We start from the raw sequence: 14821 nt of genomic DNA on the forward strand, positions 1-14821 counted from the left end.
TCCACAATCCCACAATCCTCTGGTCGCACACTTCCGGCTTTTCTAGCCCCGCCTTACGTGGTGTTTCCTTCAGTCGCGCCGCAACGTCCAGGGCCTGTAGTTGGAGAGGACTTTCCTGTCTTGCCGTTGATAGCTGTTCACTACTTGGAATCAGGGAAGTGCCCGGAGCCCCGCCGCTGCCATGAACATGTCGGTCCCCAGCGCACTCATGAAACAGCCGCCCATTCAGTCCACGGCCGGGGCCGTCCCGGTCCGCAATGAGAAAGGTACTGTGCTGGGCCGTTCCCATCAGAGCTGCCCCTTCCTTCCCCGCGCCCTCCACCCCCCTCAGACCCTGAAGACCTGCCCCCCTATTTCTCCGACTTTCCCCCATCAGACTTGTACCCCGTCGCGTTGCCTAGGGGTGAAGACTTCCATCTTCTTGTTTATGTCGACTGCCCTTAATTGCGACCAGCACCCCTCTTTCCTTGGTCTCCACCAATTTCTTAGATTAATACAAAGTACATGCCTGCTGTTTTCAAGGCGTTATGCGGGATATACTCCCTCTTTCGCTATCCGTAACACCCTACAGTGCTTTTATAACTCATCATGATGATTTATGTGTCTGTTTCCCACTCCTGCATCATAAACTCGGCATCTCCTTGAGGCAGGAACCATGCCTTATTAAACTTTTTAAACTTTACACCAACGCAATGACTGTATTTATTAAATTGAATACAAAGTTGTAGCCCTGGCCGGGTAGCTCCGTTGGTTAGATGCGCCATGGTTGCGGGTTCGATCCCGGTTAGGGCACATGTAAGTGGAACAACAAAGCAATGTCTAGCTCTGTCTCTGTCTTTCTCTCTCTGATTTTCTCTGTCTCTCTCCCCAGCTCTTTCTCCCCCTCCCCCGCGCTCTCTCTCTCTCTCTCTCTCTCTTGCTCTCTAAAATCAATAAACTTTTTAAAAATTTTTAATAAAATCAACCAATCAATAAAAATTAAAAATGAATACAAATTTGTGTAAGATAGTGCCCCTCACCTTAAGGAACTCATAGTCTAGTAGATTTGGGACGTTCAAAAAAAAAGGTCTTTGAGACCTGTAATACCTGTCACATAGGTGACACCAAGCCCTGTGAGAGCAGAGAAGGAATCATTTCTTCAGATTGGGGTAATCAGAGAAAATGGCATTTCATTTGGCCATTGAAGGATGGGTAGGATTCTAATGAGTGCAGATGGCAGAAGGAACATGTTATCTATTTGGGGAGCCAGAATAAAGAGAATTTTTTCAATAAGGAATTTAGAAAAGAGTTATTTTGTATTTATTAAATATACTCTGCCTATCTGTGTGTAACTTGCCTTTTTTTTTAACTAAACATGGCTTTTGAGAAGTATCTTTTGGATACATATAGATCTAATCCATTCATTTTTAACCGTTTATGAATTCCATTGTATACTTACACAGTTTGTGTCCTACTGAGAGACCGTTGTGTTGTTTTTTTCTCCTATTATAAACAGTGCTGCAGTTGTCACTCTTAAACATACCTCTGTGGTGCACCTGTGTAAGAATTCTCTAGGGTAGACTCCTACAAGTTCATCATCAACTTAACTGCCTAGTACCACGTGTTCTGTTCTCCACAGTGGGTTGTAAGAGCATGAGGAGTTCATCCTCACACATTTGATTTTATCAGAGTTTTAAATTTTGCTCAATCTACTGTGTGAAATATCTTATTTAATTTGCATTTCCCTGATTACTAGTGAGAGTAGACATCTTGTTCATACATTTTTCGGCTCTAGATTTTTTTCTTCTATGAATTACCTATTTCTGTCATTTACTCATTTTCTACTTGGTTTGTTTTTATACTTCTCAAATAGTATTTCCCCATGTTTTGTTTTGGTTTTTGGCTTGTCTTTTAACTTAAGTCTTCTGTTCCACAGGTGTTTTTAATTTTAGTGTTATCAGGTTTATCAATTTTATCTTTAATGGTTTGTTCTGTTTCGTATATTAAGAAATCCTTTCCTACCCTGAGATCATAGATATTAAAATTACAAAGATTTTCTGTCATCTTTTTTTTAATAAGTTATTTTTGGTTTTAGAGAGAGGGGACAGGAGAGATAGAGAGAGAGAAATATCAATGAGAGAGAAACATCGATCAGCTGCCCCCTGCACACCTTCTTCTGGGGATTGAGCCTTTAACCTGGGCATGTGCCCTGACTGGGAATCAGCTGGTGACCTCTTGGTTCATTTGTCGATGCTCAGCCGCTGAGCCACCCTGGCTGGGCAGATTTGCTGTCACCTTAGTGTTTGCATATTCTAAATAGGATTGAATACACAATTTTCCAATACGGACTCTATGTTAAGGAGCCTACAGTCCAATAGGGATGTATATATTTAAGATTCCATCCAGAATATTTTGTGTGTGGGTGTCAGAGATCTAATTTTACTGTTTATCTGACAGCCAGTAGTCCCTACTAGTCCACTGTGTGACTACCCAATCCAATGTTGTTTTTAAATTTTCACCTGAAGGTATGCTTTCATTGATTTTTTTGGTGCGGGGGAAGGGGTGGGAGAGGGAGAGAGAGAGATATCAATGTGAGAGATTAACATCAACCAGGGACTGAATCCAAAACCCAGATATATGCCCTGACTGGGAATTGAACTCATTACCCTTCAATGCAGAGGACAACACTCCAACCAACTGAGCCACACGGGCCAGGGTTCCATTGCTTTTTAATGTCACATCTATAACATACCAAGTTCTCATATAAGTTTCTCTACCCTCTTCTCTGTTCCATTGGTCTCTATGTACCTCCTAAGTCAATGACATATTTTTTGGTGTGATTTTTGTTTTAAATATATTTCTTATTGATTTCAGAGAGGAAGAGAGAGGGAGAGAGAGAGAGAAACATCAATGATGAGAGAGAATCATTGATTGGCTGCCTCCTGCACAACCCCAACTGGGGATCGAGCCCGCAACCTGGGCACCTTTATTGTGTGTTGGGCACTGTTACAAATAATTATATAAAGGTATAGTTGAGGTGGAATAGCATCCATTTGTGATGGCCATAGTCTGCCAGCTTGGAGGGACTTTCATCAATTGTTTCACTGCTCACCTTCCTCTTCATTGTACCCAAGCTAGGCCTGGCATCATTAGTGTTGGTAATCACAAGAAGGCTTTCCCATGACTTGGCTTCTGCAGGAAAAAACCAGCACATGAATAGATGGTTGGGTAGTGGCTCTCTTCTTCTCCTTCCTAAACTCTTACTTCCAAGTAACATAGGGGCTCTACCTGCAAAGGCCAATGGTTGAAGGACATTGGGAGAGAGGCTACTGAAACATAAGTTCTCTTTCTCACCCAGGTGAGATTTCGATGGAGAAAGTGAAGGTGAAACGTTATGTGTCGGGAAAGAGGCCAGACTATGCCCCTATGGAGTCCTCAGATGAGGAGGATGAAGAATTTCAGTTCATTAAGAAAGCCAAAGAACAAGAAGCAGAGCCTGAGGAACAGGAGGAGGATTCATCTAGCGACCCCCGACTACGGCGTTTGCAGAACCGTATTAGTGAAGATGTGGAAGAGAGGTAACAACTAGGGTTATGTTTCACTGGACCTGAACCCCAACAAGTTAATAAGAACAACAGTAATGCCCTAGCCGGTTTGGCTCAGTGGATAGAGCGTCAGCCTGCGGACTGAAGGATCCCGGGTTCGATTCCGGTCAAGGGCATGTGCCTGGGTTGCGGGCACATCCCCAGTGGGAGGTGTGCAGGAGGCAGCTGAATTGATGTTTCTCTCTCATCAATGTTTCTGACTCTCTATCCCTTTCCCTTCCTCTCTGTAAAAAATCAATAAAATATATTTAAAAAAAAAAAAAGAACAACAGTAATATTACTTATACTTGAATAGTACTTACTGTGTGCCAGGAACTCTTCCAAGTACATTACATTTACTAATTCTTATAATCCACACCATTACCTTATTATTATACCCATTTTACAAGTGAGGAAACTGAGGCACAAAGGGTTTAGGAAAATAACATGATCAAAGATATACAACCATTGAGTGGCAGCCAGTAAACAGCAGGTTACCTCTGTTCCAAAGGCCCAAATTAACTCATTAGGCAGTGGTTCTCAACCTTCCTAATGCGGCGACCCTTTATTTTTTTATTTTTATTTTTTTTTATTATATTTTATTGATTTTTTACAGAGAGGAAGGTAGAGGGATAGAGAGTTAGAAACATCAATGACAGAGAAACATCGATCAGCTGCCTCCTGCACATCTCCCACCGGGGATGTGCCCGCAACCCAGGTACATGCCCTTGACTGGAATCGAACCTGGGACCCTTCAGTCCACAGGCTGACGCTCTATCCACTGAGCCAAACCGGTTTCGGCGCCGCGACCCTTTAATACAGTTCTTCATGTTGTGGTGACCCGCAACCATAAAATTATTTTCGTTGCTACTTCATAACTGTCATTTTGCTACTGTTATGAATCATAAATATATGCAGAATGTATTTTCATTGTTACAAATTGAACATAATTAAAGCATAGTGATTATTCACAAAAACAATATGTAATTATATATGTGTTTTTCCGATGGTCTTAGGCGACCCCTGTGAAAGGGTTGTTCGACCCCCAAAGGGGTCACGACCCACAGGTTGAGAACCGCTGCATTAAGGAAATAGAAAACACAGAACATTGGTTAGGTTTTTTTGTTTTTTGTTTTATTTTTTACAGATTGGAAGGGAGAGGGATAGAGAGTTAGAAACATCAATGAGAGAGAAACATTAACCGGCTGCCTCCTGCACACCCCCAACTGGGGATGTTCCCCCAACTAAGGTACATGCCCTTGACCAGAATCGAACCTGGGACCCTTCAGTCCACAGGCTGATACTCTATCCACTGAGCCAAACCGGTTAGGGCATGGTTGGTTTATTGAGGTGAGAAAAAACACATCCTTTTGTGTTAAAAAAACAAACATCTTTTTTAACACAAAAATTTTTTTTTTATTATTATTATTTTTTAATATATATTTTATTGATTTTTTTACAGAGAGGAAGGGAGAGGGATAGAGAGTTAGAAACATCAATCAGCTGCCTCCTGCACACCCCCCACCGGGGATGTGCCCGCAGCCAAGGTACATGCCCTTGACCAGAATCGAACCTGGGACCCTTCAGTCCACAGGCCGACGCTCTATCCACTGAGCCAAACCGGTTAGGGCAACACAAAAATGTTTTATAAAAATGTTGAGACATTGATTTTATCCACTTATTTAAAAGGCTAATGAGAGGAAATAACATTGAAGTAAGAAAAATGATCTGAAAAAAAAAGAAAAAAGAAAAATGATCTAATGAATGGACTCATGTAGGAAAGGGAGCCTCCCAACAGGGATTTTGTATGTTGTATGTTGACTGAGACATTACCTTACAGAGTAGGTCAGAGGTCCTGAGCTTTCACAGCTCATATTGCCTCAGGAGTTCTTCCACAGAACCCCTACGCCCAAGTAGTTCTGTTTATTTTATTAAGTATTTAGATCCAGAAATTTAATGTATACTTTTGTCTTAACAACTTAGCCATTTGAAAAATATAATACACATAAAAGAAAAAACATTTTTACTTCATTTTACAGAACCACAGTTACTAGTAGGATTTATGCTCCTTGGACTGGCAACCTCTCAAACCTTGGAATCAGCTTGGCACTGTCACTCTCATTTCCTGCTCCATATTGATTTTCATGTGGTACTTGCTTTTTGTCACAGTAGTGACCAAAATCCTATTTTCACAAAGATGTCATTGAAAGGAAACAATTAGATTTAATGTTGAAACTGTGAACTACCTTGAGCTTTAAAATATATCCCAACAGACAGTAGGGTGGTGGGGGTGGGTGTTGGGGCTGGCTATAGGGATCAGTGGGAGAAAAAAGGGGAGTGTGTGTGTGTGTGTGTGTGTGTGTGTGTGTGTACCTGTGTGTACCTATATAAGTTTGTTGCAGTGCCCCAGAATGCCTCATACATTTAATTTTTAGGTCCAACTTGGCTCTTCGCTCTGACACTTTAGTTTCTTTAAACTTCAGTTTGCTCATCTCAAGACTTCAGTATTAATAAAAGCAAACAATGTCCAAGTACTCTGTGACTAAAGAAAAGTGGTTGAGCCCCTATGTTCTTATAGCATTGATGTCACACGTGGAGATACTGTTTTTCAGATTGGCGCGACATCGGAAAATAGTGGAACCTGAAGTGGTAGGAGAAAGTGACTCAGAAGTAGAAGATGCTTGGCGCATGGAACGAGAAGACAGCAGTGAGGAAGAAGAGGAAGAAATTGATGATGAGGTATAGTAAAGGAAAATGGGAAGTTCTTTCTGGGTACAAGAAAGAGTTGGGGCCTGTGCTCCTTTGTTGAGGCCCTGAAGGCACAAGATTGCTGCTTTTGGCAGAACTCTGATCCAAGATTCTCTGTTGGGGATAGGATTAAAAATACTGTAGTGATAAGTTGCATTTACTCAGATCAAAATTTGTTGAGCTTGATGAGGGGAAAATAAAAAGCCATTAAGAGCACAGGCCATGCCCTACCTGGTTTGGCTCAGCGGATAGAGCCTTGGCCTGCAGACTAAAGGGTCCCAGGTTCAATTCCGGTCAAGGGTACATGCCTGGGTTGCAGGCTTGACCCCCAGTTGGGGTTGTGCAGGAGGCAGCCAATCAATGATTCTCTCTCATCATTGATGTTTCTATCTCTCTCTTCCTTTCTGAAATCAATAAAAATATATTTTAAAAAAAAAAAAAAGAGCACAGGCCATTTGACTTACTGACTTGGGCATATGACTTGATAGGAAATAGAGCGGCGCCGTGGCATGATGCGTCAAAGGGCACAGGAGAGAAAAAATGAAGAGATGGAAGTCATGGAAGTGGAAGATGAGGGCCGTTCTGGGGAGGAGTCAGAATCAGAGTCCGAGTATGAAGAGTACACAGACAGTGAAGATGAGATGGAGCCTCGCCTTAAGCCTGTCTTCATTCGAAAGTAAGTATCTCACAAACCAGTCCTGAATCTACAGCTTCTACTCTCCAGGTCTGAGGATAGAAGCCTTTTTCCTATCTGATGCTCTTCTGAAATGTAAGCACTAAGTGACAGCCTTCTGCCCAGGGCCCAGCTCTGTGTGGTATTTGCTGAGGAATATCTTGGTGTTAGCAGAGTATGAGTTTGTTTTCACATCTCCTTCTCAGATATATACTCTATGTACTCTCTTGGGTACATATCTGCCCAAGAGCTTATATTATTTTAAGCATAAAATTAAGCTTAAAGAGAAAATTCCTATTCCTTTCCTAATGGCTAGAAATCCTACTACTTACAGTCTAGCAGGTTCTTTGCTATTCAGGCAGTTCTCAAAGATGAATGGAATTTTGATGCTCTGAAAACTTGGCATGACTCCCATTTGTTGCTCTTTGCAAATAATAGAGCCAGAAATTGTTTGGCTTTGTCTGATTTGGACAGGACTTGATTTAGAAGAACAGAGCTTCACTCTAAGAGCTTTGGGAAATTAACAGGACCTCTGTACCACAGGAAGGACCGAGTAACAGTTCAAGAACGTGAGGCTGAAGCATTGAAACAGAAGGAGCTGGAGCAGGAGGCTAAACGCATGGCTGAGGAGAGGCGCAAGTATACACTCAAGGTACTGGGAGTGGTTTTGAGGATTGAGTGCAAGGAGTATTGTCTGAGAAGAATAAGGAAGTCTGACAGTTGAAGTTTTCTCCCTATCCAGATTGTAGAAGAGGAGACCAAGAAAGAGCTGGAGGAAAACAAGCGATCCCTGGCTGCACTGGATGCACTGAATACTGATGATGAAAATGATGAGGAGGAATATGAGGCCTGGAAAGTTCGGGAACTAAAGAGAATCAAGAGGGACAGAGAAGATCGAGAAGCGTGAGTAATGATCCTAGAATTTAATACTGCTAATGACACAGGTTCCTAGAATGGCTCTGAGGCTCAATACCTACTTGGGGTTCCATTCTAGCTTTCTTTAAGGTCCCTGCAACTGGGTAAGTTTCCATAATTGGAATGTGGCTGTTACAATAAAAGCAAGGAAAAGAAATATTTTTGTCAGTGTTTCTCCATGATAGAGTGCCAGCTAATACTCCCTTGACTTTCCTAGTAGATGCACAAAAGTTATTCACTGTTATCAGTTATCTATTGTTGCATAACAGCCCAATCCAAAGTTAAATAACTCAGAGCAATCTGTTATTTCTCACAGTTTTGAGAGTTGGCCAAACAGTACTTCTGCTGGTTTCATCTGGGCTCTCTTATGTAGTTGCAACCAGCTAAAGGACTAACTGGGCTAGAAAGCCCAGAATGGCTTCACTCCATGTCTGGTAGTTGGTGTGGACTATCAGCTAGGATGCCTCACTTCTCCTTCTTCAATAGACTAGACTGGCTTCCTTACATAACAGTCTTGCAACAATATTTCAAGAGAACAAAGGTGGAAGTTGGAAAGATCTTTTGAGACTCACATATCATTTCTGCAAAGGGGCATGCAAACTGTGAGGGGAAGAAATTATTGGCATTTAGGTAATCTACTACACTCACTGTGTTAGAGCAGAATCATTTCTGGGCTGCATACCCATACCTGAAAATTACTAGGAATGAAAGAGCAATCCCAGATTACAGTGGGAAACCATCAACAGAAGATTCTACCCTCAGCCTGCAGTTTCTAAGGTTTTTATCTTGGGCTTCATGGAGTCCAGGTACCCTTTAAAATTGTATGCAAAATTTTGTGTATATTTGCATTTTTTTGGAGAAAGGGGATCTGTGACTCTCCCCACCCCCAAAAGTCACTACAATCTAATTAATGATGGTAATCCTTAGTTTGTGACATGTAAGCACATATTGTGTTACACAGTTATTTTAAATTCTGATTTTTTTTTAAGCTAAGAGGCTTTTTAGGGAAGGGGAATTAGTAATGTAAAGTCAAGCAATAACAGTATGTCTAAACCACAAAAAAAGCTAGAATCAACATTTGGTACTTTATAATATTTGATCTTGCAAGCATAATGAAGACCACCTGACCTTTTTATTTATTGAACCCCTACTCTTGATTCCTAACAGGCAATGACTAGAATCTTAAAAGGTGAATAGCCCTGGCTGGTGTGACTCAGATGGTCAAGGTGTCATCCCATGCACCAAAGGGTTTTGCATTCAATTCCCAGTCAAGGCACATACCCAGATTTCGGGTTCCATCCCAGTCAGGGCATGTATGGAAGGCAACTGATGTTTCTCTCTTTCCCTCCCTTCCTCTCTCAAGTCAACTTTTTAAAAAGCTGAATGGCCCTAGAGAGTATGGCCTGCAGATTAAAGTGTCTCGGGTTCGAGGTCAAGGGCACATACCTCAGTTGCAGGCTTGATCCCCAGTCCTAGTCTGGGCATGTATGGGAGGCAACCAATTGATGTGTCTCTCTCACATCGATGCTTCTCTGTCTCTCTCTGTGTCTCTTACCCTCCCTAAACTCTCTCTAAATATCAATGGAAAAATATCCTTGGGTGAGGAATAACAAAAAATTTTTAAGAAGTTGAATGCCCTGGCCAGTGCATGGTTAGAGCGTTGGCCCATGCACCAAAAGGTCGCGGTTTCAATTCCATGGGGGAAGCACCCAGTCAGTGTGTCTCTATCACATCGATGTTTTGTCTCTTTCTCTTTCCTTCCACTTTCACTCTCTCTGAAAATCAGTGCAGGAAAATATCCTCAAGTGAGGATTAACAACAAAAAAAAGTGAACAATGCTATGTTATACTCTGATAATTAGGTCTTTCGGAAGCTGGAATGATACTAATAAATAATGTTGTTCCCTGGACAGGCTTGAGAAGGAGAAAGCAGAAATTGAACGCATGCGAAACCTGACTGAGGAAGAGAGGCGAGCTGAGCTTCGTGCAAATGGCAAAGTTATTACCAACAAAGCTGTTAAGGGCAAATACAAGTTCTTACAGAAGTATTATCACCGGGGTGCGTTCTTCATGGTAAGAAGGGAAAAGGGAAAGTTGGGCACTAGAAATAACTCAGAAGCTTTGAAATCTATTTTCCCCTCAAGAATAAACTGGTTCCGGATGTTACTTCTACTTGCCATTGGTCAGCTTTCTCATTTGCTTTTTTGCCTCTGAAGAATATGAACCCAATAGAGAAAAGTATTGGCAAAAGGATTTTAGAAGTTGCAGCAACTGTTCTTTCTTTTAGCCCCAGCTCCCAGGAGGAGGAAATGATGTTAGAATTGAGGAACTGAAATAGATAGTGATCTATATAGATGCTAGACTATTTATGTACCAAAATCACTTAGATATTATTCATAACTGACTTTTGCATTTTGGTTATGCATGAAATAGGTTCTGTAAATAGCTTCACATGAACTCATATTTGCATGGCAAAAGTTTAATTCACTTCATTCTGAGCTGACAGAAAGTTACTAAGCCTAACTAACAAAAAAAGTGGTTATCTAACCAGTATGTGTAATGCCATCATCTTTCCAAGATCAAAATATCAACCTGTAAATCCTATATTAGGCGATTTATTCCAAATTATTCAGATTAGCATTAAAGATAATTTTTTAAAATTATTTTTAGAGAGAGGGAGAGGGATAGATAGAAATATGAGAGGAACATCATTGATCACCTGCCCCCTGCATGCTCCCCACTGGGGACCAAGCCTGCAAGCCAGGCATATGCCCTGACCAGGAATTAAACCAGCGACCTCTTGGTTCCTGGGTGAGCTCTTAACCACTGTACCACACCAGCCAGGCTAGAGATCATTTCTTAATACAAAGATAGCCAGAAAGGAAATGGAAGCGTTGATTACATTTATTATTCCAATAGCATGTCGTTTGTTAAATTATTTCCTTGTGTGGAGTTTGTATCAAAAACTTAGACTAGCTTTTTTATTTTTTTTTAAATATATTTTATTGATTTTTTTACAGAGGAAGGGAGAGGGATAGAGAGTTAGAAACATCGATGAGAGAGAAACATCGATCAGCTGCCTCCTGCACACCCCCTACTGGGGATGTGCCTGCAACCAAGTACATGCCCTTGACCGGAATTGAACCTGGTACCCTTGAGTCCGCAGGCGGACGCTCTATCCACTGAGCCAAACCGGTTAGGGCAAGACTAGCTTTTTTAAATGTTGTATGTCAGACCCTAAATATCACCACTGCAGCTAAATTCCTGCCTGTTACTGCAGATACTGGTAAAATTGTTTAAAAAAAAAAGGAAAGTAAATTTCAGTGTAGGGTTCCTTACTCCTCTCCAAAATCAGTGTGTCTGTTTGCTCAGCAGGAAATGTTTAGTTATGTAGTTTTTCTAAATTGAAGTTGGTAGAGATTATGAATCACTCCTTATACTGCTTCAAAGTCATGAAGTTATCTTGCTTAAGCATTTCAGCAGCTTCAACATCCAAGCCTCTTAGAGAAGTGTATTGCTGGCTGGCTAAGATACATAAAGCTTATATGAAAGTCTTTTGATGCACATCCTCAAATGTTAAGTCTTCTCATCTAGATAAGGAGAGTGAAGTTGAAATAGCTTCTGAGTTTAAATGAGGAACTCAGGCTCAAACAAGAGAAAAGTAAATCTCACAAAAACTGTTTAATTGTCCTACTTTAAACTGGGTCTTTCTCTAGCTGAAGGGAAAAGAATACTCCAAAAGCGTGTTTAGGTAAAGGACTCAGCTCTTCCATGAAGCTTTCCTTAACCAAGATGCTACTATTTTAATTCCTTTACCATATGTTTATGATCTATATCTTAACATTATAGTCTTACTAATATGTTGATTTGAAACTATTCTCTATAGTTATTTTATACTAGAGGCCCAATGCACGAAATTCATGCAAGAGTAGGCCTTCCTTCCCCCGGCTGCTGGCACTGGCTTCCCTCTGGCACCTGGGACCCGGTCTTCCCTAGTAGCCCCAGCTTCGTCCATGAAGGTCATCTGGAAGGATGTCCAGTCTAATTAGCATATTGTGCTTTTATTACTATAGTTAAGAAGATAATCTTTTGAGCTTTTACTGCAAAAAGGGCACTGTTTAATGCTCTAAAAATGGAGGTAGGGCAAATATATAACATAAGGAAAATGAAAAGTACTGTGAGACTTCTGAAAAGGGAGATGTTATATTTTGTAGAAGACTGAAAAGGATAATATAAAGGAGGTGACATTTAATGTATAGACTTTCAGATATTTGGTAGTAGGAAGACATTCCAGGTGAAGGGATCAAGAGTAGAGGCAGTGTAAAGGAAAAGGAAAGTGGCAAGGAGAGGTCGATTAAGGCTGTATAGTATTTGGCCTGACTACTACACAGAGGAGCTGTTTAATAAAATAGAAAATTTTAAAGTTTTTAAGCAAGGCCAAGATATGAGAGAGTTGTGTTTTAGAAACATTAATCCACTGGCAGTGTGTAAGATTGACTGCAAGGAAAAACTATGATAACCCAGGGGATGAGAATTTATAAGTGGCAACTGATTGAATCTGCACAACAGATTTATTTTTAAAATATATTTCTTTATTGATTTCAGAGAGGAAGGGAGAAGGAGAGATAGATAGAAACATCAATGATGAGAGAGAACCATTGATTGGCTGCCTCCCGCACACACCCCCACGGGGAACGAGCCCGCAACCCAGGCATGTGCCCTTGGCCGGAATCGAACCTGCGACCCTTCAGTCCGCAGGCTGACGCTCTATCCACTGAGCCAAGCCGGCCAGGGCATGCACAACAGATTTAAATTTTGAATGTAGGTAATTGAGAGAATGTTGGTCCTATTTACAGAAAAAGTTAAATCAGGAAGAAGCTGAATTAGAAAGGTTGGGGAAATAATTCTCACTTTAGAGAGTGTGAAATCCCAACAGAATATTCAAACTAATGGGAAGTAGAAAATTCAGAATCAATAAACTGATGAACAAAAATAGAGCCAGAGGAAAAAAAAATATTTAAAATATAGTGGAATTCTGGTATTTGCAGATTTTTAATATTTCCTGCAATTTTTGTGATATTATACTGTTAGTACAGTTTTTGTAATATATTTAAAATTATTTTTCTTGAAATATTAATGTTTATTGCTTGTAAATGGCTAATTATTTTGTATCTACAAAGAAAATTCAGAATCAGAGATTTGAAAGGCTTGTAACAGAGTTAGACATATGAGTGAATGAATATAGTTGAGTGCAGAGAGAATATAACCAACCTTCAGGAAATGGCTACACTTAGGAAGAAAAAAAGACAACATGAGGGGGAAAAGGCATGTCATATTGAGATGTAAGCTCTTGAAGAAAAGGTTTTATCCCCCTGCTTTCTTTGTACCCCTCATCATAGTTTAATAAATTTGTGGTTTGTATGGGAAATAAAACCACAAGATTGATAAGACTCTTTCCTACAGGATGAGGATGAAGAAGTATACAAGCGAGATTTCAGCGCACCTACCCTGGAGGATCATTTCAACAAAACGATTCTTCCCAAAGTCATGCAGGTATGGGGCACCTTAACGTGAGAGAAAAGTAATACTGAGGGCTGGGACATGTTTGGTAGTATAACTCATCACCTATCCTTCCCTCAGGTCAAGAACTTTGGGCGCTCTGGTCGTACCAAATATACCCACCTTGTGGACCAGGACACCACCTCCTTTGATTCAGCATGGGGCCAAGAGAGTGCCCAGAACACAAAGTTCTTTAAACAAAAGGCAGCTGGGGTACGAGATGTATTTGAACGGCCATCTGCCAAAAAGCGGAAAACTACTTAAAGATCAACTACTTATTCTTCCAGCTGCGGGACACAAGGGCAAGTCTCAGTGTCTGGTCCTTTGCTTTCACTGTTATTTACATGGGCTATGTATCCAGCCTGTTGGACCTACTGCCATACTTGTGACACTGGGTAACCGTTTTGGAAGGTGCTTTGTGCGGTTTGGACTCATGCTGAGAAACCCACATAAAAGCACTATCCAGGTAGGATTATCTCCACTTAAAATTATTTCTGAGAAATCTTCGTTTTCATCATTGCTCTGGTTTCCCAAATTTACTTGGGACTGTTCCAAGTTTTTTCCCAGCCCCTTAGCTTGGGTCAGAAATATAGACATGTAAATGGACAGTGCATTACTTCTACCTTACAAGAAATCTGAGCTTATTGAAATCTGATTTACATTTTTGGCTCGAGTCAATTTTTCTAGGTGAATGTACTTTTTAAATCCATTTATGTATATGTCAATAAAAGAATCACATGAGATTTTTGAGCTTCATACTGGAAAATAATGTGCAGGCTATTAAGTATCACTTGTTAACTAAAATAAAGTCAGAATTGTCAGGCAAACGATATTTCACACTTTGATCTCAGAAACAAACTCAGACTCTACAGACAGGCATATTCTTAGTGGCACCCAGTTTATTCTGAGCAAATAATATACATAGATGGTTGTCCTTGCCTTCTTAATTGTATGTGTATATATAACAAAAGTTGACCTATAAAATGGGGACTCCCAGGTCCCTACCAGTATCTTTTCTTTGCCCAACTCATATATTAAGGAGGCCACAGTGCTGAGTTTCAGTTTATTGACATTGTAATAAAGTTAAATTCATGATTTTTCCACTTAACTCTTCCTACGTAACTCCCATATACATGGCAGAGCATGAGGAGTTCTAGGAATTATCAGAGATGACATTTAACCAGCAGGAAGGCTACTTCTCAATTGCATGAAAAAATAAGGCAGCCAAGGTTTGTTCACATCCTTTAAATGTCCCTCTGGGAAGTTGCTCATAAATCCTTAAAAAGTCCTAGAAAAAAAATACAAATGCAGCCCTGGCCAGAGTGGTTCAGTTGGTTGGGTGTCATTCCCATCACAGAAGGTCC

The 14821-nt window shown here is 40.7% G+C and overlaps 1 protein-coding gene across 1 annotated transcript; it reads left to right on the forward strand.

The window, feature by feature from the left end:
• The first annotated feature begins 39 nt into the window (after nt 1-39).
• MFAP1 (microfibril associated protein 1) lies at nt 40-14200 on the forward strand. The gene is made up of 9 exons (XM_059702991.1): nt 40-266; nt 3338-3557; nt 6176-6302; nt 6800-6987; nt 7528-7636; nt 7727-7887; nt 9812-9971; nt 13362-13451; nt 13539-14200. The coding sequence occupies exons 1-9, from the start codon at nt 182-184 to the stop codon at nt 13719-13721; spliced, it is 1323 nt and encodes a 440-aa protein (XP_059558974.1). The 5' UTR covers nt 40-181; the 3' UTR covers nt 13722-14200.
• The last annotated feature ends 621 nt before the right edge of the window (nt 14201-14821 follow it).

Source organism: Myotis daubentonii, chromosome 1, assembly GCF_963259705.1.
Source record: "Myotis daubentonii chromosome 1, mMyoDau2.1, whole genome shotgun sequence".
Lineage (NCBI taxonomy): Eukaryota > Metazoa > Chordata > Mammalia > Chiroptera > Vespertilionidae > Myotis > Myotis daubentonii.